Source organism: Urocitellus parryii, chromosome 2 (assembly GCF_045843805.1).
Source record: "Urocitellus parryii isolate mUroPar1 chromosome 2, mUroPar1.hap1, whole genome shotgun sequence".
Lineage (NCBI taxonomy): Eukaryota > Metazoa > Chordata > Mammalia > Rodentia > Sciuridae > Urocitellus > Urocitellus parryii.
This window is the reverse complement of record NC_135532.1, coordinates 119674903-119699148: the sequence shown is the minus strand read 5'-3', so window position 1 is coordinate 119699148 and position 24246 is coordinate 119674903. Positions and strand designations below refer to the sequence as shown.

Here is a 24246-nt window from a genome sequence, read left to right as displayed (position 1 = left end):
TGTGATTTTTTTTTTTTTTTTTGCTGCCACCTGTGGTTGTGCCTCAGATCAAAAGGGCATCAGTATTTTCCCCAAAGTCTCAGAAATGAGAAGAGAGCTGACGAAGAGAAATTGTATGGTGTGGTCCCCTTTTTGAGTGAGACCCTCACAGGGAGCTCATCGCCAAGAGTCCACATCAAACATTCTAGGAGGTCTTGGAGTTTGGAGTTGTGGCTTCCCCCTTCCTTCCTTCACTGAAGGAAACTGAATTCAAGTATTGCTGTTTTGCTATGTCCTTGCCAAGACTTGGTGTTGTCAGAAGTGACTTTTTCCTAACATGGTGGATGTGAGATGGCAGCTTGTTCTGACTTGGTATTTCCAGGATTACCAGTGAGATGAAGCATCTTTCTATAGGATTATTGATCAAGCAGTTTCTTCTTGTTCAAATTCTTCTTTTTAACTTACTTTTGGATTGGCTTGTCAGTTGTTAAAATACTGATTTATAGAAATCCAGACTAGAGCCCTTCGGTCCTTTGGCTGTGAGTTTCAGGAGTTTTCCACTCTGTGCTTAGATTGCCTTTTGTTATGCCCAAACTGGAATTTTGATGCAGACACCTTTTTGATAGTCTTCATTTTCTGTGTTTTTAATAATCCTTCTCCACTCTGAGGTCTTAAAGTATTTTCTCTGTTTCCTTGAAAAATCAAGAAGAAAAATTTCCTTGCTCTCACCCTATTCCATGCTCACGAGATCTCTAAACACAGCTGCTGCTTTTTTTTTTTTTTTTTTTTTGAGTTAGTCCTATACTGTTTTGCGTGGAGGCTACACCATTTAACCTTCCTACCAACAATATTCATGGGTTCCTATTTCTTTATATCCTTGCTAACATTTGTTATTTTTCTCTGTTTTTTAATGCATCCATCTTAATGGGTATAGAGTGGTATCTCATCGTGGTTTTGATTTGTATTTCCCAGAGATTAGTGATGTTGAGTACCTTTTCATGTGCTTTTTGGCCATTTGTATGTCTTTGGAGAAATATCTGTTCAAGTCCTATGTTCACTTTTTAATCAGGCTTTTTGTTGTTGATTTATAGGAGTTCTTTCCATTTTAAGAGTAGCAATCCCTTATCAAAGATGTGATTGCAAATTATTACTCCTAGTCTGTGGGTTTCCTTTTTACTCTGTTAAAGTGTCCTTTAGTTCTCTAAATCTTTTAATTTTCATGAAGTCCATCTTCTCTATTTTTTGTTTTTGTTGCTTATAATTTTATTATAATTACCAAGATCATTGTCAAACTCAGTGTCATGAAGGTTTCCTATTATTTTATGATTAAATGTTTCTTTATTTGCTGTATGCCCTAGGACAACTTTCAGAGACCATAAATGGTTATTTTTAAAACAATTTCGACCAGTTATGGCGAAAATTAGTTATGGAAGTTGTGAAAGTAGAATATCTCTTCATGATTTTTAAATCATTAATTAAAAGCTCACTCTGGCCAAATTATAACATCTTACATGGTTTTTTTAAATTGACCTATCAAATATTGAGACATGTTATAGAGAACCCTATGCATTGCACCTGAGTTTCATATAAGCACGTAGGCTCTTGGTGTCTGGCTAGGTGTACCTGCTGCCCAAGCATCATGAAGCTGTAGCATAAATTCCTCTTCTTTCCAGTAATCTGCATGTCATGGTTTACCTAATGATGAAAATGCTTCAAATGAATGGGCTCCCCTAATCCTTTGAAACAAGATATTCTTTTATAAACCTCCGCTGTTGTAGTGATACTGCTTCAATACAAAGGAGATTTCTGTCTTTAAATCTGATTCATCTAAAAAAATTGAATTTCAACTGTATCAAACACTGGAAGGATGTGCATTCAAAATGATCACCAACTTGGGTCATTTTCTCATGTTCCTATTAGAACAATTTTACCAATATTCAATATTTACAAATTAGTAAGTTGGTGAATGGAGAGCCAGGAAGGGAAAGGTTACCCTGGGGGTTCTCACAAAAGCAGGTTCTTTATGTTGCATATGCCTGCTGCTGTTGGCCCTCGGTACCAGTGGGCTCAGCATTTATGGTTTCAAGGAACTGCGGGTCAAAACCATTTTTTAAAAATTGCATCCATATTGAACATGCATGTACTTTTTTCTTGTTGTTATTCCCTAAATGATACAAATGACAACTATTTACAGAGTAAGCACATTGTCTTAGATGCTACAAGACATTTAGGGATGGTTTAAAGTACCAGGAAGCCATATGGGTTCTGTGCAAATACCATGCCATTTATATAAGAAACTGGACCGTCTGTAGATTTTAGTACCTTTAGGGGGTCCTGGAACCAACTCCTCATGATCCAAAGGGATGACTGGACAGTGTCTGGCATGAATTGCAGATTTTTTGAGAACATGATCTCTGTCTTTACCTCACGCCATTAGGCTGCGTCCTGCACTGCCTGTCTTATAGTAGAAGATTAATAAATACTTTAATAAGTGAATATTTAAGTAAAAAGAGGAAATAAAACTGAAATTAATCCAAACAGGTTGTCCTGTTTGGAGTAAGTTATGAAGTAGGAAATGACCCAAATCTCTAAATATATATTTGCTATCTAATGTATTCATTAGTGTTATTTGATAAGCATGAAAATCACATTTAGGGCCTGAGAGCTTGGCCTCTGCTGTGTTTAGTCTCTGTTATGTTGTCTGTTTTCTGCTGGACTTCACGGCCTCTGTGGAGAAAGTTGAGGATAAAACCCCAAATCTTCAGGTTATATTTTGTTTTCTGACAGTAAGAGGTAGGTTGGAGATAAAGCAGCTTCCTTTGTTCTCCTTGCTCATCTTATTTTATGTCTTGTGAGAGCTGAGCAGGTCAGCAGCCTTGAGCAGCAGGGCTGCCAGGAGTGAGGTGGCATGCAGGGAGAGAAACTGAGCGGCTAAGGACTGTGGGTCACTGCTTCACTCAATGCACAGCTTTCATCCGACTGCTCTTTTCTCTGCCAAGTTGAACTTTTGCAACAGACATGTTACTTGTGGTCTTTGGCATACAGTAGATTCTAAGAGAATTTTCTTTGTCATGAAATCTGAAAATGAATCCTTTATAAAACAAGGAATTTTTTTCCTAAAGTTAATAAATAATTATAGTACTATCTGTTGATTGGGTAAAAGTATTGAAATAAAGTAAAAATTATATTCACTGGTTCTGTACATATAAAACTATCTTTAATTTTATGCTACAAATTTCCACTGGTACTTTGCAATTTATTTTAAGTGGCTTGAACTTTTTTCTTTTCCAAATGGGTTTGTTTAGCCCAGATATCATCTTCATCATTGGCTTCATGTAGCAACTAATATTAAAGGAAAATCTTCAGTCTCACTGATCTTACTTCATTTTCTTTTTTTTATTTAAGTTAAATTTGAAAGACAAGTTTTGGACAAGAGGAACATCATTCTGTTTTGCTCAGGGTTTGACAGTATCACCATTCACCAGCTGAGTGTTCTTGGGAGAGTTATCATCTCAGAGCCTAAACTTCTTTTCTAAAGTCAGGCTGGAGGTGTTTGCTGAGCCTGAGTTGGGAGTGTGCAGCTGTTGTGTGTTCTGCACCTCGAGTGTGTTTGCTAGCCAGCTTTCTTAGGTCACCTGAATTTCCTGTAAGTCCTACTCAGACTTTCACACCACTTGCTGTCACATGCAGATATCATGGGAGGTGATAGGAAGGTAGAAGAGAATGCTAATAATTTAAATGAGATGTGTGCTTTTACTGAGGAGCAGTGACTGTGAGCACAGTGCCAGAGTTAGGGATGGGCTGGGAGGGTGGGATCTGGGCTGGCCCTGGTGTTGCGCTGCCTTGCCAAGGTGAGGCGCTCCTCCTGGGCTGGAGCAGCTGGGCTTCCCATGCCCATTCTGTCTCTGGCGAGTTCCCCAACCCTTTAAAGCCATCTACTTGTCCACAATAATGTACATCCAAAGGACTGGTGTGAAGAGAGTGGCTGTCATTTATCACTTCACTTTAATTTTAGGCTTAATTTGACCTTTTTTTTCCTGGTTTCTTTAGACAAAAGTTAATGAAGTCTGATTTGAAGTCTTGCTAAAAGTTTCCCCAAGGTAACATTTTAGTTGTGTCCTGCAGATTTTGCTAGGTTGTGTTTTATTTTCTTTTGTTGTTTCAGGCTGATGAGGCCTGCTTCTTTTAATACTTTTGTAGTATTAATGAGCTGTTTTTTCGACGGGAGGGCACTGGGGGTTGAACCCATGGGCTTTTTACCACTGAACTAAAACCTCCAGCCCTTTCTGTTTTTTATTGTGTGCCAGGGTTTTGCTAACTTGCTCAGGGCCTCTCTAAATTGCTGAGGCTGGTCTTGATCTTGCAATCCTCCTACTTCAGCCTCCCGAGTAGCTGGGACTATAGGCATGTACCACCATGCTTGGTTTATTAATGGCTTTTAAAAATGATATTTTATAATCGTTTTCATTAAAATTTAAACTATAATTCATTAAGTAGAACATATAACCCAAAGAAGTTATTGGGGAGAATCCTAGCTGAGTGTAAAAAGTGAGATGTAATATTGAGACAGCATAAATGTAATGTCGTATTTGTGAAAGGATTTTTCTAAATCTTTTCTTTTAATTCAGTTAAAATTTAATTTTAAAATTATTGTATACCTTCAAATTTCCATCTTATTTAGTGCTTTCCTCGGTGATGTGCAGAAAGACATGGGAGATATGGCTATCAAATTTGCAAGTGGGCATGGAGCTTGGAATAAATAATACACTAATGTTTTTCCCTTCAGTCCTAAAAGATGGGAGAATTGTAGCATAGTAGAAACATTGGTCAAATTTGTTGAAACAACTGTGATTGTTTGCCAGAAACTGAAGTCAGTTTTGTGATGCATGCATGCACTGACACAGAACGTCTAGAGCAGGTTTAAGTGTGAGGTTCCTGTCACTTGCATTGGCCAGATCAACTGAGTATTATCTCTTAAATAGTTTTTGTTACCAAACTGAAATATGAAGTGTTAGGAACAAGTCCTGTGCCACTTTTTCGATGATTGCCTTTGTAGTTAGAATTGCCTCATTCTCTGCCGTTGTATCACACGCAGTTTGTGCTTTTTAAAAATCTAATAAAAATAATTAAAAACTAATAATCTGTTAACCCTTAAATGCCAGTGTTACCAGCACCCTGGTAGAGCAGATTCTTTTTTGGAGGTGTGAACTGACTGGGAAGATAAAAAGATCAGAAAAATAATAAAGAACAAAAGACAATAGGCAGATTATAGTTTTAAAAGTGGCTCGCCTGGTGGGTCTTCCAGCCCTGTTAGGAACTGGAACTGAACAAGGAAAAAAGGCCCCAATCCTTTATTTAAGGGGAAATACATTAAAAGGTTTCAGTGTGGCAGGCTTCTTGAGGAAGACAGGGTAAAGATGGGGCAAACATGTTGTTTGGGGCAGGTTACGCCTATCTCCAGGCATCTGCGTTTGAACCTAGGCACCAGCACATTCTGGCTTTCTCGAGCTGGGGGATTTCACCCAGTAGTTCCCATAACGTAGCCTGCCTGTCTTATGTTGGCTCAAACAAACTCGTAGTTTATACATGGCTTCCAACACCTAAATTTCTTGGTCAGGAACTCTTTCTTATCCATTAACCTCATAAAATGAGACTAGTGTGTTCAGAAGAAAAGGAGTTTATTTAAAGGAATTTAATATTATCTGAGTAAATTTTTTTTTTTTAAATCTTTTCCTTTTCTTTAAGGAATCAAACCCTGCATTCAAAGCATGTGCTCTACCACTGAATGATACACCTAGCCCTGAAGGGACGTTTTAATGCATAAGAAAAAAATGGATCTCCAGCTGCCTAGGGAAAAAAAGTTAAATGTTCTGCATATATGAAAGTTACCTGTAGATTTTGGAAGAATGATCTAAAAAATAAATGAAGAATTAGTAAAAAGACAGTGGGGACTTTTAACATTCCAGAAAGCTGATATAAATAAATTCATTTGTCTCACATTAGGAAAGACAGCTGATTACAAAGTGTGATTGATCACTTGAAACTTTTTGGTCTCTGTTTGAATATAAAACATATATGACAGGTTCCACTGACATCACTGTGACTTAAAGTATTTATATAAAATTTTGGAATCAAGGTTCATAACCTCTTGGTTTATCTTTATAAAAGCCATTCCTTGTTGCCCATTTTGTTCTTCATTCAGTGTGTGCTTTTTCTTTTTTTGGTGGGGGAGGGCCTTGAGACTGTGTCCCAGAGTGGCCAAGAGCGTAGGTCTGGGGCTTGAGCTCTGAGGTTGCATGGCTACTTTATAAGACTTTGGCTTATTCCATCACTGTTTTGAGAAGTCTCCTTGTCTGTGCATGGAAGGATGATAGTAGCAGTCACCTCATAGTTGCTGCACAGGTGTACTCTAGAGCGAGGTGTTGATACGGAGCGGAGGGCCCTGACTCAGCCAGCGTGAGGTGATCCACAGCCCCCTGCTATTGGCCGTCACTGTGCTCTCTCTCAGGTACCCACAGACACCTTACCACCTTTCTTGCCTCCTCCCATTTGTGCTTTACACTCTTACTGCAAGAGGTACACTCAGGGGCCTGCTGCCAGTTTCCTTCTTGGCATTCCCAACATCTTCACTGGTGCTGAATCCAGAGGCTCTGTTCAGCCTGAAACATCTTTTAGAAAATCTCTTGACTTATCTCTTTATGACTTCTTAACCATTTTAACTTGTCAACAAAAGTAATTATTTACATTACATTTACCCTAAACTAAATATATTCTGAAGCATTAAAACAAGATTACGTTAGTATGATTTTTATGTTTAAGTTATTTGACTATTGCAGTTAAAACTTGGTAACCCAAACCACTTTGGATAACTGCTTGGCAGTGTTTTTATAAAGATTGGTACCCTGTGATCGAGTTTCAAAGTCTGTGATTCCACTTTTTGTATGCACACACTGCTGCCATCCAGCACCTGTGTGTCACCAGAGGGTCATAGCAGCCAAGAGAAGAAAGCTGGGCATGGAGTCTCCTGGGCACTGACAATTTTTCTTAGGGTGATTACATATTAGCATAATGTGCTCTGCTGATGCTAGAGGTGACAAGGACTCTTACTGCAGAGCAAAGTCCTCTTAACGATGATGATGGGGCTTGGCTCTGGGTGACACAGCATGTGCACCTGGCTACAGCTGCAATATTCTAATTGGCCAAGTTTCTCATGCTGCCTGATAGACTTTGTGGATGAAAGAAAGTAAATGTAAACTTGATTTTAATGACTTACATCCGAGGGGAGGATAGGAATATTTTAGGAAGTTATTTATTTTAGTATAATCAATAAGAAAGATAATATTTAATACTCTAAGACCTGTTTTTTTCAAGACTTAAGTCAATTTAAGGTAAAATCATTATTTTCAGAATTTTTAGCTCGTGTGTTTGTTTTTATTAATGTTCTTTAGTTTTAAGATAATACATGCTTGTCAAAATAGATTTAACAATAGATTCAAAATGATTGAAAAGTAAACATTCTTTTCCATTTCTACTCTCAGAATCTTCTCATGTGTCTGTATCCTATTTCACTGGTTCTAAGGTGCATTTTAGTACCCTACAGTTCACCAGCTGTGAAACTGGGATATCTTTCACTTTGCTGTTGCTAGGTGGCATTTATGAAGGTGTTATTATCACCTACCATGGGAAATTTGGCCATAGTCCTTTTTTTTTTTTTTTTTCCTTTTTGCAGTGTCAGGGGGAAAGGGTTTTGCTGTGTTGCTCAGGCTGGCCTTGAATTCCTGGGCTCAAGTGGTTCTGCCTCCACCCCCTGAGTATCTGGTATTATAGGTACATGGTACCACATCTGGCTTCATGGCTTCTAAGTTATATATAGATTGAGTTCAGTTGCTATTATAGGTATGTTGAAAAAGATTTACTATATTATGTAATTTGAGTTAGTGTGTGCAGAAAGACAGAAAAGAAAGCAGAAAATAAGTATAACAAAAGTAAAACAAATATTCATTGTTAGAAGGATGTCTGCAGTTCTGTTTCCTGAAGAAGCAAAATCAAGTGCTTGATGGGATCAAGAAGAGGAGCTATTCTATGAATAAATGGAGGACATATGCTTTTTTTTTGGTACCAGGGGTTGGGGGCACTCAACTACTGAGCCACATCCCCAACCCTATTTTGTATTTTATTTAGAGACAAGGTCTCACTAAGTTGCATAGTGCCTCGCCATTGCTGAGGCTGGCTTTGAACTCGTGACCGTCTTGTCTCAGCCTCTTGAGTTGCTGGGATTACAGGTGTGTGCCACCTGGCCTGGCTGACATATGCATTTTGTTCCTGAAATATGTACAGAAGCTTTGCCTGTGACAAGCCAAACAGTGCAACTTAGGGCAGGAGAAATTGACAAATCCAGAGAATTAGTTGATATGATCAGCTCAAACACCATGTAGAACTTTTTTTTTTTTTTGGTATTGGGGATTGAACCAGGGGCTCTTAACCACTGAGTCACATCCCCAGCCCTTTTGAAAATATTAAAATATTTTATTTACAGGCAGTGTCTCACTAAGTTGCTTCGGGCCTTGCTTAGTTACTGAGGCTGGCTTTGAACTCACGATCCTCCAGCCTCAGCCTCCTGAGCCGCTGGATTACAGGCATGGTCACTGCGCCCTGACCATGAAGAACTAGGGTTAAGTCATCATGTCATAGCTGTCATTGCTAATTTATTCTTATAAATGAATTTAATGAATTTGATCATCTTTTTATGTGTTTACTCATTTTTATACCTGTTGAGATAATCATTTGGTTTTTCTATTTTAATCTATTAATTTATAACATTTTATATTCCATTTTGTGATGTCAGATCATCCTGCATTTCTAGGAAAGCAACCTGCTGTTTTCTTTTTAAATTCATAATTATCTTGCAGACATCTTTTCAGTTTATTATGTATAGATTTTCCTCAGTTTTCAATGGCTATATTATTTTTCTATTAGATGAGTATACTATAATTTTTTAGATAGCTGCATTGTGATGTGCATGATTTCCAGCTTTTTCTACTAAAACAATTTGGAATGAACATCTTCCTACATATACCTTTATAGACTCAGGCTAGTGTTTCTATAGAATACGTTTCTAGAAATTTTATTGTGCATTTTCCTTGTTTGATATCATTAATGGAAATTGGAAGCTAACTTTAAAAAAGGATTTGTTTGATTTAGAAATGTCATATGTTGGAAAATAGTGGTTGTTGCTGGGTGATTTTCATTTTTTTTCTTTAATATTTTAATTTTTTTAGTTGTAGTTGGACACAATACCTTTATTTTATTCATATTTATGTGGTGCTGAGGATTGAATCCAGGGCCTCGCACATGCTAGGCGAGCGCTCTACTGCTGAGCCACAACCCCAGCCCCTGGGTGATTTTCTTATGTGTAATTTTTTTTTGTTTGTTTGTTTTTAACTCTCGTACTAAGACAGTTTATTTTAAAACACTCCATGTTTACAAAAACAAATACTCCTTTAAATGTTCTGGGACTGGGAGCAGTCATAACTGCCAGTAATATCCACCCTGTGCAGAGCAGGCCCATAAGCAGTGGAGTCTGCAGAGGTGAGTGCTTGCATCCTTGAGTGGGACAAGAAAGATGACTCTGTTGCAATTCTCTTTCAGGGTTTTCTGATCAACTCAAAACCAGAGAATGCTTGTGAGCCCATAGCACCTCCACCACTAAAGGACAATTCATCTGGCGCTTTCATCGTGCTAATTAGAAGACTTGATTGTAATTTTGATATAAAGGTACTATTTTCTTTTAAAAATTTGTTTGTTTAGCTAATTTAAGTATTCCTTGTTTCAGAAAAGATTTAAGGTAGTACACAAAGTTGTCCAGATTAAAAAAGAAACAAGGCCTATAAGGAAAATGAGAAGGAGGTGGTAAAGGCAGAGAGTTGGGGCAGGCTCTCCTCAGTCTTCCATACTTTCTGCACAGCTCACCCTCCAGTGTTATAGAAATGAGTGCAGAAAGAGAGGCACCTTAAGTTTTGTAACTCACAGATTTAGGAGCAAGCTGACTAGACATAAATCACTCCTAGTGCTTCTAAGAATTTTTAGGTGTTTGTTGGGCATCTAGTAGTGAGTCTAACTTCATCTAATGTAGGAATGGAACTTCTTCCTGCAGTTTTGGGCCTTGCCCTTCCAGTATCAGTCTAGCACCTGTTTTCTTCTTTGGTGACCCTGACAGTGAGGTTTCTCTTGTAACAAGTCAATGCTGTCCTTGTACCATGTTTTGTCTCCCTGAAGTAGGTAAAGCTGGGTTTCAGATAGGGAAACTAAGTTCTCTATAGAACTTCCTTCATGACAGAAGGAATTCCTTAGGCCATTGATTATGTCGAGTAGAGTTTTCTGAGCAAAGAAAAACAAATCAGTGTGAAGTGAAAAAAAAAAAAGCAACACAAAATACATTTGTGAACCAGACTCCCCCAGAACCAGAGCTGATCTTAGAACTCCACCAGCACAATCCCTCAGCATTTGTGGAAGACAGAAGGCCAATTGGTCGTAGCTTAGTTCATCATCTGCAAGCCTCCTGCAGCCCCAGCGCTCAGTATTGTAATTACCTCTGAGTTGTTTTTGTCTGCTGGGCTTGTGTGGGAGCTCAGTCCAAATTCTTGGCCTCTCACAGTAGTATGTACCCTCAGTGCCACCAGGGCTGCTCTGAAGGTGGTAGTGTGTGGAGCTGTATTTTTGGTTTGGCCTGGGCAGAAGCCACTTAGAGGCCTGTATAGAACAGGTCCTGATGTGACTGTACTAGCCTGCTCAGAGCTCCTGTCAACCTCACACATTCCATAGCTTGGCATAGACAATGCTCTGTTCAGAAGGGAAGGCTGCCCGAGCCCTGATGTGCATGGTGTTTGTCTCTCTCATCAAGAAGTGGTGCCTCCATAAGAAACTCACTAGAGGAGTCAAATAATGACTGAAAAGGGGTTTGAAATGTACATCAGTTTGTAAATGACAAGTATTGTATCTATTGTACATTAATTCCAGATCTGGACTCTCGATTGCCTTTAAATGAAAAATAGTGTTTGAAATCAAGTCTAGATTTTCCTGCCTTCAAAGTTGTTTGTGTAGTTTGATTTTAAATCATTATGAGATTTGATTCAGAACCAAACTATTAATTGCACATTTCTTCCAGCCAAATGAAATATTATTGTAACATTCTGTTAACTTTTTGCTCATAGAAAATTAAATGTATTTTAAAATGTATTTTAATACTAATTCTCATGAGTCTGAGGTTTCTCTCTCTCTCTCTCTCTCTCTCTCTCTCTCTCTCTCCATTGTGCTGTGTATTTTCTGACTCTGGAGTCTTTTGTGACAAGAAGCTAGGCTACTTTGTTGCTATTGTGACTTTCCTTTTTAGGTGAGATGGTTGTGTTTCCCTTTGAAAGTTAGGGGAATAAAGTCACAGATACTCATTTTTGAGGTGAAAGCACAAGTCCAGAGTGAAGAGGTAGGCTGGTTAGCTCTCCTGTTCCTCTAGTGCATTCCTAATCAGGAATCTGGTGGACTTTCACAACCTGAGCCTTATTCTAGCTCCTCTCTTTACACTGCCTGCCTGAGGTCTGTCCACTGCTGTGCTGTGCTGACCTCACCCCTGTGCCTTCACACAGGTTGTTTCTCTGTCTAGGGCAACTGTTGCCACCCTCATATTTGACTGTCAGGTTGCTTACATGTTTGGATGCCTTCTTGGCTGTCTGTCCTATCACTGGCTGAGCATTATTCCAGCTGAGATTGCCAGCTTCCACTTTGCAGATGCCTCCTTTGTTGATCTTATCTTCATGTTATTTTATATATTTTCTTATTTTGTGAGCTTAAGGTGATTAGAGTTCATGTTTTAATTATACTTATATATACATTTTGTATCACAGTGCATAGTGATCAGTCAAGGTATAAGTTTTATAAATTTGCAAGAGTAATTATGGATCTCTTCTCAAGGTGTTCTGGGTTGGTAAGGATATAGTCACCTTGGTCCCTGGAGAAGCAACTGTACTCTCATCCCAAAGACAGTTTCCTTTCTAGTGTGGTTAGTGATGAATAAGTATTAGCTTTTTTGGCCATACTCCTTGATCAGAAATCTCTGATTGCATTTTCTGAGCTTCCAAATTGATTATTATATTTATAGTTTTATATTAGGTATGTTATGAAATCTAATCACTTATGAGAATGTGTAGGACTTCTTCAGAACTGCCAATAAATTTCTCTTTGTTGATGATCAGTAGCGGTTCATGCATGTCCATCTACACTTCTGTATGGATGTCCTGGCTGAAGCAAATAGAAAATTACTTCTTTGCTTGTTCTGTAGGTAGCTCAGTAGACTGAGCTGCGGGAAAGCTTGATGCAGCACTGTCTGCAGTACTGCAGTGGATGGTAGTTGCAAGATTATTTTGTGGTCTTTCTCCTATCCAAAGTGATATCTAAATTACCTCAGATGAATGGGAATTGGCTCTATCTTCCAGAGTTTTCCTAGGAGAAGGGAACCCCTTACATTGCAGACAGAGAAGAAGAAAGAAGCAGGGGTGAAAGTAGATGGAGACAGTCCTGCTGATCAGTGGTATTGGACACTCCGGAACTATTTTCTACAGCTCTTTACATGTTTTTTTTCTTTTTTTGGGGGGGTCTCAGGATTGAACCCAGGGACACTTAACTACTGAGCCACATCCTTAGCCCCCTTTTTTGTATTTTATTTAGAGACAGGGTCACACTGAGTTGCTTAGAGCCTTGTTAAGTTGCTGACATTGCCCTTGAACTCGTGATCCTTCTGCCTCAGCCTCCCAAGCCACTGGGTTGTTTTGCTTTTAAGGTGAATGTTGTGCTGGCATTAAAGAAAGTTATACTTTATTTTTTCTTCTTTAAAAGTTAATGATGAAGTAGAATTTATGTGCTTTAATAAAGGCAATGGCTCATTTTCTTCATACAGATCAGTCCAAATGTTGTGATGCAGAGGCAGCCACTGAGACTGCAGAGGAGCAGTGAACAATTTCTGGAGGGTGGAAATCACATTCCAGATAAAGAGCACTGCCTAAACCTCTGCTTCTATTGAGAGAAGCAATCTGAATCTTTCAGTCTCTTGTGCCCTGAGAAGAGATGAGGTGCAGTAGAACTCAGATTTAGTGTTTGGATATGTGAAATATTCAAAAGGGCAGTAAGAGAACTCCTGATGACATGTCAACCATTGATTCTGAAAACACATTCACTGACAAAAACTGTGTCCTCTAAAAAGTTCAGCTTTTTAGAGGACAGGCAAAGCAATGCTTTTTGTTGTTGTTGTTGTTTTGTACAGTGCTGTTCTTTGCTGTTACAAAATATAATTGTTTGGAAATGTTAGTTTTTGGTAAGAGTGGGCATTTGAGGTTAGAAACATTATTGGCTCTTTGATAAATAAATTAAAGGTATATTAAGTCTCAATTAGGAAAGTGACTTGAATCATTCTGAAGAAGAAATCTAAGAGGAATTATCTTCTGTCTGAAATCCTTCCTGATTCCTTCCAAGGTAGAATTGATTACTTCTGCATTTTGCTTAATCCCATGTTAGTCTCTGTCAGCTCTCTGAAGGAAAAGATCATGGTGAGATCTGTGGTTCCAGTGTCTAATACACTGGCATTTAATATGTGCAAAATGAAGTATTTTGATCCACCATCAGGGCTTTAAATGTAAGTTAAACAGAATAGGGAAAAAAACAGCATTATTGGAATTCTCTGTTGGTTTTGTGTTCATTTCTTGAAGTGCCCTTGGAAATATTTCTAAATCTGTGTATCCATTTACACCATTTTTCTCAAGGTCCAGGTGTTTCATGAGAATTAAAAAATTATCATATGCATTTTCTGGATTATTGTTTTGAATAGAAATCAAACTGCAGTTATGTAATAAGTAGTTTCTAAATATTCCTACAAAGTGATTTTTAACCTTTTTTGTTGATTTACTTCAGAATGTTTTTAAAAACGTAGTGAAGGTGTGTGCCTGAGGAGTGCTGTTGGAAAGGTGCCTGCCCATTAGGGTTCAAAGGCCTGGATGCCAGCCCTGCACTCCCAGAGCTTGTCCTTAGGTGTAAAATAGGCAGTAAAGGGCATGGCCAACACTGCCACCTTGCTGCCACTGGCCAAGGCCAACATGCGGTCAGAGGAGCCAGACTTCCGAACCACCCAGTATTATACCATGTTCCTTTTTTTGTTTTGACTTATTACCTTTTTGAGTTTTGTAAAGTAGTCTGCACAATAAAAGTATCATAAAGTATGTGCAGTTTAAATAATAATAAAATGAATATCTGCATAATGAGCTTAAGAGAAACTGTTACCTTCTAATGTATCAATTTAATCTTCATTGGACATTATTATCAAGTGATTATTTTTAGGTTTTATTATACACACACACACACACACACAGACCATGTTAAAGCAGTATCACTATTTGATTTTCATAATGTAGCAAGGTGCCACAAGAAATTAAACTTGAGTTGGAAGGTGGGAGGACAGGGCAGCCTGTGCTGTTGCCCTACACTCTGGTTGGAGGAGTCTGGGCTTATAGTCTGTTCAAGTGGCTCCTTGTAGAATTAGGGCGGCAAAAAGGAAGGGCTACAACTGGATCCAATTAAGGCTGAATACTAGATTTTGAAACCAACAGACTTACCATTTTTCAAAATAATAAGAGAACTTTCTATTCAAACTATTTTAACATTGACGTCAAGCATTTTAAATTAAGCAATACTAAATTTACCACACAGTGATTGCTTATTATAGCTACTCATTTTTCGTCTTGTGTTTGGAAAAGTTCCTGATGGCAAAGATTCTTTAAAAAGTCCAGAGAAAACCCAGCAGTCCTCTGTATTTTCTTCTTCTCTACTGTAGATTCTTTCCTTTTGCTCTGTAATACTATTTTCCTCCCACTCGTGATTCTGGCCTGGAATCCCCTGGTTGTGTTTTCTCACTGGGGCCTCCTGGGAGCAGAGCTCCTGTTTTTATAGTGCTTGCAGGAGGCACCAATCCGGTGCACAGGTAGGGGAGGGAGTGCACAGGCTTGGCACTGGGTGGCGCTGGGCATCAGGATCCTGTTGTAATTCTCCAAGTGGAGGGTGAGTCCTATTATCAGTTCCAAGTAGGCAGAGAGTTAAGTGCAGAGTTATCCTTTGGTTGCCTAGTTATCATTAAAGTATGCTTTTGCCCAAGCAGTTATAAATTAAAAATTGCTTTTATTTTCAATAGTAAGTGGGTTGAAATGGAGCTTCTGCTGTGTTAGATTGTGAAATAATTAAGATTTGATTGGAATATGAATCCTGTCAGTATCCAAAACTCAGATGGTATTCTTCTTTTTAATATATACTTTAGTATACTTAGGAACTAGAAAATATTTTTTGAACACCCTTTTAAGGCTTAAATTGCAATAAAAACAATGAAATATTTAAGCAGGTTAGAGATTCATTTTAAAGTTTTTCACTTACAAAGTAAAGGTTTTCTTTTTATTGCAAGCTAATAGCAAACAGTAGAAGTAGATGCATATAAGGGTTATTCAGCGTTTGCTTAATATCACCAGGAAAAAAAGGATTGTTTTATTTTAATTTAACTTTACTAAATTAACTAATTTTATTATCTTAACTACTAAGTGTGTGTGCCAGACACAATATTAAACTTCATTGGAAACAGTCACATTCAAAGACCATAAGATAATGGCTTTGATTTGGTAAGGGTGTTATGTAATATGATTGTTGCAGTATGTGGAAGACCATTCTCTTCTGATTGCAGTCAACCTACGGAACACTGGGGACTGTCTGTATGGTTGGGTGCCAAACTTTTTTACTACAACCCATGGTTAGAAGTTTATTTTTATCCATGCATGGGTATGTATACAGCACATAGCCACAGCCCTACAATAGCTTTAAGAAACTTACCTATACTACCTAAAATACTTTAGTATATTAAATTCCTTTTTATTTAAAAGATAAATTTCATGTGGGTCCACTAAATGATTTTACTGTAGTGATTTGGACTAAGTTTTTTCTTTGTAGTAGTGAAAGCTGGCCAGGACATCAAAGTATGCTTTTGCCCAAGCAGTTATAAATTCAAAATTGCTTTTATTTATAATTAGTATGAAATCTTATCTCTCAGTACAAATTGGAGCTGGGTGTGGTGGTACACGCCTGTGATCCCAGCTACCTAGGAGGCTGAGAAAGGAGGATTGCAAGTTTGAGGCCATCCTGGGCAATTTAGCAAGGCCCTGCCTCAAAATAAAAGATGAAAAAGGGTTGGGGATGCAACTCAGATGTAGAGCACCCCTAGGTTCAATCCCTAGTACAGGAAATAAACAAACAAAAAAACAACATTAAAAATAGTACAGATTGATTTTTTTAAATGATACCACTGGAACATGTAAAATCTTTGATTTTTGAAGTTCCAAGCATTCTGGCTTCTGTTTTCTGGTGTTCTTGAAACAAATAAATGTAGCTTTTCATATAACACAGAAGATTTTGCTGACCCAACCAAAAATATTTTCTAATGCTTTAAATAAATTCAACTTAGCTTGAACAAACTTGTATGGGAGCAATATGCCACTTACCAAAGGTCAGTTCTCCAGAACAGAACCTCAGGTAAAAAAGGGAACATGCCTGTGTGTCTCCATGGTAAATGTCACAAAGCTGCAGCATCAAAACCATGTACTCTGATACTGTTTCTCAGAATTTTTGTGCACTTAATGTCTTAAGAAGAAAAGAAATTCTTGTTAGGTTTAGTTATTTCTCTACTGCAGAAAATACTTTTAAGTGTGGACAGAGGCAGTGATATCTGACTGTTACTGATTGTAAACCCAAAGAGAAAGAGGAAGTAATGTTTGACACTTAGCATTGAGGACAAAAGGCAACTACAGTACATTTACACCTATTCACGATGACCTTGAGTTACTGGAAAAGGTCAGATCAGACTTGGTGCCCTTTAACTTGAGAAAGCTGGGAAAATTGCAGCATATATTAGGAATATTTTTTTTTTTTCACAATGACTAAAGTAAAAATTTTTGTGATTTTTTTTTTTTAAGGGGAACTAAAAAACAGATTAAAAAAAACTTTTTTGTGAGTTTTATCTTGTTGGATAGGGCAGCATAAACAGTTATGTTAGTTACAGTTTATTTTAAACACTATTTGTGAGCAATACTCTTCTAGAATTGAGATAGATACAATAAGCAAGATTGTTCCTTTCTTTAGGGAACATCAAGTTTGACATTCAAAATGCTTTTAATTTTATTAGATCTCTGCTTTTCAGAGTAGAAACAAGCTTGGTTTTTTAGTAATTAATATTTTATCAAGAAATATGAAAGAAATCATCTATTAATTTTTAAAGTAATACTCTAAAAATGTAAATCACAATTGAGTTTTTTCATATTGTGGTTTTCATTTATCTTTAAGTACAGCAGCATTTTTTTGGTGTGTGTCTGATCTTTTTGAGTCATCATGAAATTACTTAATAATTATGTCATTTTATCAATGAATCATGATAGATGCAAATTATTCTATTTAAAGTTTATTTTTTGAAACTAGCCTGATTAAAGTGATTCAGGTTGTCAAAGCACTAGGCTGGGTGTTAAAAAAATAATGCCCTAAGACAAAACTTGTGGTTTATAAAAAAAAGGTGAAGACATAGGTATCCTGCTGAAAACAAGCCATGGTTAACAACTCCCAAGTGCTTTTCGTTCTAAACTATTTTAAATTAATCCCCATATATTGTGTCTTGCTGTATGCTAATGCAGCATTCTCCTACTTACCCACCATAGTGAATACACTGAGGAAACTTACTACCGACAAATATTGTTATCTGGTAATTTTAGTAGCACAAATCTAAACTTTCCGTCTTGAAAATATTTCATGTAGCTCTTTTTTTTTTTTTAAATCATTTTAGTACCCAATCAGGAGTTTAGCTATCATCTTTTAATCTGCAACTCTCTTGATATTTTTTCTTCCCTCTTCTATTTTGTGTTTCAGTTTAGTAATTTCTGTTGCTTTATCTTCAGATTAACTGAGCTTTTCTTCTATAACAGCTAATCTTCTGTTAAATCCACCAAGTAAATTTTCATATTGTAATATTTTTTCTCTGGAAGTTTCATTTGAGTCTTTTAAATTATTTGGGTGTATCTTCCATTTCTCTGAGCATTGTCCATATTTCCTTCAGATCTTTGAATATAATTTTTTAGTTTGTAAGTTATAAATTATAATAGCTATTTAAAAGTCATTGTCGTCTAATTCCATTTCCAAGTCATTTTTGGATTTGTTTCTAACGACAATTTTTCTCCTGTTTATGGGTCACGATGTTGTCCTACTTCTTTGTATGTCCAGTAATTTTGATTGTTTGCTGGACATTGTGTTACGTTGTTTGTGTGGGTTTTGTTGACTTTCTTTAAAGATCATTTATTTTTATTTTGGTTGGCATTTTATTCCAGATGAAGTTGGTCCTTCTGAGGCTTGTTTTAAATATTTATTAAGTTGATCCAGAGTAGCCTTTATTCTGGGACTACTATTTTAGCTACTGTTCTCTACTAATAGGTGTGATTCTTCCGTGTGTCCTCTGAATGTTCTGGATGTCCAGGGAGGTCTGTCTACTCTGGTTAGTCAGAACTTGAATTTCTCATGACAGAGCCCTAGGAATTATTCATCCTAAAATCCCCAGTAATTGTTCTTTCCCTGGTGGGATTATTTGTCCGGGCTCATAGTCTCATGCCCATCTTTGTATTCAGCCAAAGACCCAACAGGACCCCATGCAAATATTTAAAGTAATTTCTCTGCATAAGATCCTTCAGTGGTACTCTAGGCTGAAAATTCATATTTAATCCATGTGAACTTCCTTGAACTCGGGTCTTTGTGCTCAAAAACTCAGTGAGACTGCAATGTTCTGATCCAGGCAGAAAGCCAGGACCATTGTGGAAATCACCTTGTTTCATGGCCTCAGAGAGCACCATCAGCACAGGAGCACAGTACTGGTGGCTCAGTGTTTGAAAGCAGTTGTTTCATAAATTTTGTCTAGTTTTCTAGTTGTTTATAAAGAAAAAGAAAATCCACATCAGCGACTGTGCTCATGCCTAGAAGCAAGCGTTTCCCCATTCTCTGTTTGTCTTTTGTGACATTGATATTTTGGGATAATCCAGGACAGCTGTATTGTATAATGACCAATTGGGTTTATCTGATTGTTTTGTCATGGTAGATGCAAGTTAAACATTTTTTTTTTGTTGGAATCTTGCATGTGAAATATTATGTTTTTCTTAATTTCAGTTGTATTCCACTGAGCTATATTATATGTCTGTTGTTATACTTTGTCACACTGTCTTAATTATCCTAGCTTTGTTTAGTAGGTTTTGAAATTGGGAAGTGTGAATCATCTAACTTTGTTCTTTCTCAAGATTGGTCTCTAGAATTTTCATGCAAATTTCAGTATCACTTTTTAATTTTCAATTTATTACAGTGTTATGCAATTTTCAATATACAAGCTGTATCCTTCTTTCATTAGATTTATTCTTAGATGTTTTATATTCCTTTTGCTGCTATGGGATCTTTTCCCCTAATTTTACTTTGGATTGTTCTTTGCTAGTGTATGGATATGGATATGGATCAGTCCATTCTGCTAATCTCTGGCATTTGATTAGGATGATAATGAAAAAGGCTGGATGAATGAATAAGTAAATAAAACAGGAAAAGAAGAGTTACAAATCAAATTGTCTTTATTCTATTTTCACATTTAATAATGCTTTGTTCTGTGTAGATTCAAGTTATTGTTTTCTCACTATCTATTTCAGCTGTTACGGGGTTATTGACAGATTGCCTCAGTTTGTTTTGTTATCTGTCAGTGTTTTAGTTTTACCTTCTATTTTTTTTTTTTTTTTTTGTCATTGTGTGTTTGTTGGTTGTGGTACCAGGGACTGAAACTAGGATGCTTGCTCTACACTGAGCCGCATCCCCATCCCTTTTTGTTTTTTATGTTGAGACAGGGTCTTGCTAAGTTGCTAGGCTGGCTTGGAACTTGAGATCTTCTTGCCTCAGCTTCCTGAGTCATTGGGATTACAGGCAAATTTTACCCTCATTATTATTATTTTTTAAATTTTAGTTACATATATATGACAGAAGGATGCATTTTGATTCATTGCACACAATTGCTGCACAGCTTTACATTTCTATGGTTATACACGATGTAGTGTCGCACCATATGTATAGTCATACATACCTAAGGTAATGATGTCTATCACATTCCGCCATCTTTCCTGCCCCCATATCCCCCTCCCCATACTACTTTCCAGAGTAGTTGTACCAATTTGCATTCCCACCAGCAATGAATGAGTGTGCCTCCCCCCCCCCCCACATCCTTGCCAACATTTATTGTCTTGACAACTGCCATTCTGACTGGAGTGAGATGAAATCTTAGTTTTGATTTACATTTTTCTATTTGCTAGAGATGTTGAACATTTTTTTCATGTATTTGTTGATTGAATGTAGGTCTTCTTCTGAGAAGTATCTGTTTAGCTCCTTGGCCCATTTTAACCTTCATTCTTGAAGGAGAGTTTTACTGGATATAGAATTCCAAATTGAGTTATTTCTTCTAGTAACCTTTTTGTAGAGTCATCTAAATAGACAAGTATGTCAGTTTGCAAATATTTCTTCTTCCTTGTCTCTTCATCCACACTGGGCACTCCCTTCCCCACCTTTCTCCCTTCCTTCCTCCCCACCCTTTGCTCTCCCCATCTCCTCGTCCGTCCTCCTCACATCTTACTGGGTGGGTTTGGAGCTTAAGGACCATGTTGAAGAGTGGTGGCCAGAGTGAACCTCATCTTGGTGCCATTGCTAAGGAGAAAGTGTTTGGTCTCTTACCAGCAAATAGCATTATCTATAGGGTTTTTTTGTAGATGACACTGCTAACAAAAAAAAAAAAAATTTAAATAACAATTTAAAATATGAATTCAAGTTCATATTTGGCCAGGAAAGTAGATTGGGAGCAACACTAAAATAATCTTTATCTTGCTAGTGGTTAAGCACTTAGAATACATTGTAAGACAGATGTATTTTTATATTTATACTTAAGCCAGGGGAGTTGAATTTCCTCAATATTTACTTATTCTCTGTACTTCACTTTATTACTTTTTTACTAAAAAAATAATGACTTGTGATTGAAATTTATACATACATATGCCATGTATATTTTTATTTCATGAATTACTCATAATCTGACATATTTCAGTATATTCTCTTCTCACTTCCCAGTTAAAATAACTTAAGTTAGTGTTATTAAAATTAGATCACATTTGGGCTGGGGATATAGCTCAGTTGGTAGAGTGCTTGCCTCACATGCACAAGGTCATGGGTTCAATCCCCAGCATCTCTCTCTCTCTCTCTCTCTCTCTCTCACACACACACACACACACACACACACACACACACACAAATAGATCACATTTAAAGCAACAATTCTTTTTTTTAAAGATTTTTTAAAATTATTTTTAAATTGTAGATGGATCTAATACCTTTATTTTATTTATTTATTTTATATGGTGCTGAGGATAGAACCCAGTGCCTCTCACATGCTAGGCAAGTGCTCTGCCACTGAGCTATAAGTCCAGCCCCACAACTGTTCTTTTATCAAAAACACCTTCTGCCACCACCTGAAGCCAGTTGTTCTCTGAAACACTGGGTATCCATGGGAGATGCATGAGCAGTGTTAAGGGCAGTCACCTTTCGGTCTGCCTGTCTGAGATGATACCTTTGAGCTTGTTTTTTCAGTGTTCAAACATTAGAAATTTTTTTCCATGCAAGAGAAGAGCTTCTGTAATCAAAAGTTTTAGAACTTGGAAGTACAGAGTTGCATTTCAAATAATAAATGTTCTCTGTGTGTCTTACTTTACACAGACATCCAGAGTGCCATGTGATATAGTAATTGGGCTCTTTTCTATCAAGGAGTCAACTTCTGTTGCATTTTTACTATTCTTGCAGATTGATAGCCCTGATGTGTGGACAGATCTGTGTATTTGTAGTGCCTCTTCCCAGGGTAACGATAAAGGATGCTCAGCTCAGTTTGTGCATAGTTTGTAGCGGGACTGAAGACTATAAGAAAGGTGAAAATGTGAACGGACTGTGTTTTATAACTTTTTGTTTTCATCAACTGGTAGTAGATTCATTCTAAGTATTTATTGAGTGAATAAATGAATGACTTTGCTGAATATCTCTACATTTTTTTCTCACATCCCGATCATTCTTAGTTTTCTGCCCAGGAAACTCAAATTGAGTGTGTTTACAGCCAGTCTCTGGTGCCTCCCTGTCCAAACAAGCTCTTTCTGGCTTTCCTCTTTGGCCACGGGCATTCTTGAGCCCTGGGTCAGCAGTTGGCTAAATAGGTACTCTTCACACATCACTGTCACCCCACCTATCGCATCTGTTCCCACAGGTTCAGCCCCCTTTTCCCGCAGGCTGAGCACCACCAGAGTGTCCAGCAACATCCTTCTAGCCGCCTCAGCCCCTTACTCAAGGGTCTCCCTTGAGAAAACCCCAAGTCTAGTTTCTGAGTGGACTTCAAGGAACTTCCCAGTCTGTCCCTTTGTTCCTGTGTCACCTCATTAGCAACAGTAACACTGATTTCAGGGAGTGGCCATAGCGTCTTGGACCCACCACCTTTGGTCCTGTGATGGGGAGGTGGAGGGTAGTGGGAGCACATAGTAGAGCAAGCTGCTCCCCTCACAGGGGCTGGGAGCAGAGGAGGACAAAGAGACCCACCGTTCTCTGTGAGGGCACACCTCCTACCCCAATGACCTGAGAACTCTTCTTAGGCCCCAGCCCTTAGGCTTTCTTCTAGTAGTGCCAATATGTGGTTGGACCTGGAATGTCCCCCCCACCCCCATTCCCAAGCTTGTGTGTTGAAAGAATGGTCCCCAATGCAGCATGGTTCAGAGGTGGGGCTTTTAGGCAGTGATTGGATCCTGAGGACTCTGACCTCATCAGTGGGTTGATCCATTTGATGGATTAATTCATTAACAGGTAAATACACTGTGAGGAGGTGGGTCCTGGTTGGAGGAAGTAGCTCTCTGGGTGCAAGCCCTGGAAGGGCTTATCTTTTCTCTTCCTCTGCTTCTCAGTTACCATGAGCTGAGCAGCTCTCCTCCACCATACCCTTCTGCTGTGATGTTTCTGCAGTGGAGTTGTCTGACCAGGCACTCCTCTGAGTTGTTCTTGTTGGATATTGTGGTCACAGTGACGAAAAGATGACTAATACAGCCAAGCTAAAGATCAGAGCCTTAAAACGTGGACCTTAGAAGTACCTTCAAGATCCAAAACAAAGCACCTGTACTTCAGATCTGAGCTCTGTGTGACCTCGGGTAGCTCTGTTTACCTGTCTGTCCTTGTTTCTAAAATACAGAAAAGACTGTCTGCCTTGTAGGCTTGTGTTGAATACTGGAGACAGTAAGTAAATACAGGTCTCCTGTGGTAGTTGTTCTGGAGCCTGTATATATGTTCTGTCAGTGGTTTCCCCAACTCCTCATTCCTGTGTGTCCTGAAAAGATCTCTGCTCATGATCATTGTGACAGCACAGTCATTTCTTTCTTTTTTATAAGATGTTTCTACTAGAGTCAATAGTATTAATTTGTCCAAACGAAAGATAAAAGGAACTCTTATGACATTTCCAGGTTTTATTTTAGAACCTGTCTTATTGACAACTTTTCCTTTAGCAATCTGCTATCTTCTGACATATTAGCTATTTGTAATAACAAGCCAACAGTCCCTTATTTCTGTCAAGCTCTTGGTTAGGGGCCACCTGGTCCTCAAAATTTATTTGTATCTAATTTGTTGATTAAATGTAAAATATTCAGTGAATTTACTGCAGTTGAACTAATAACTCTGATCAGTCTCTTTTAAAAGGCAGATTGGCAGTACAGTTCAGAGAGCTTTCTAGTGCAGTTTTGATGGCTCTTCTGGACTTAGGTTTTTGTTCACCATGCATGCTTTTTATTCATGAATCTTTGAGCTCTTTGCTTCCATCTGACACCATGTGTTTGAGATTGCATTTTATGAATGTGAATCCTTGCACATGATTACTAAATGATTTAGGTTTTACTTCTGCTTCATGTGTTCTTAAAAATACCAGCTGCTGCTTAGTTGAAAATGTAATTTAATTTGAGTGACACATGAGTTTATAGTTCCTAAACATGAATATATTTTCCTTGTTTGTATTCATAAGCCTGTTGGTCCATATGTTAATGTGTTCCTTGATTTAGTTTTATTTCTTTATTTTAAAAAATCAAT

The 24246-nt window shown here is 37.8% G+C and overlaps 1 protein-coding gene across 4 annotated transcripts in view; it reads left to right on the top strand.

The window, feature by feature from the left end:
- Window positions 1-24246, top strand: part of Rnf13 (ring finger protein 13) — a 115062-nt gene that overhangs the window by 42975 nt on the left and 47841 nt on the right. For 3 of the 4 annotated variants that reach the window (XM_026379869.2, XM_026379872.2, XM_026379871.2), the window contains one exon: window positions 9628-9753. In XM_026379869.2, the coding sequence (XP_026235654.1) occupies window positions 9628-9753 (126 nt within the window). Of the gene's footprint in view, window positions 1-9627; window positions 9754-24246 lie in introns of those variants that run through there. The other variant, XM_026379873.2, reaches the window with a different exon arrangement.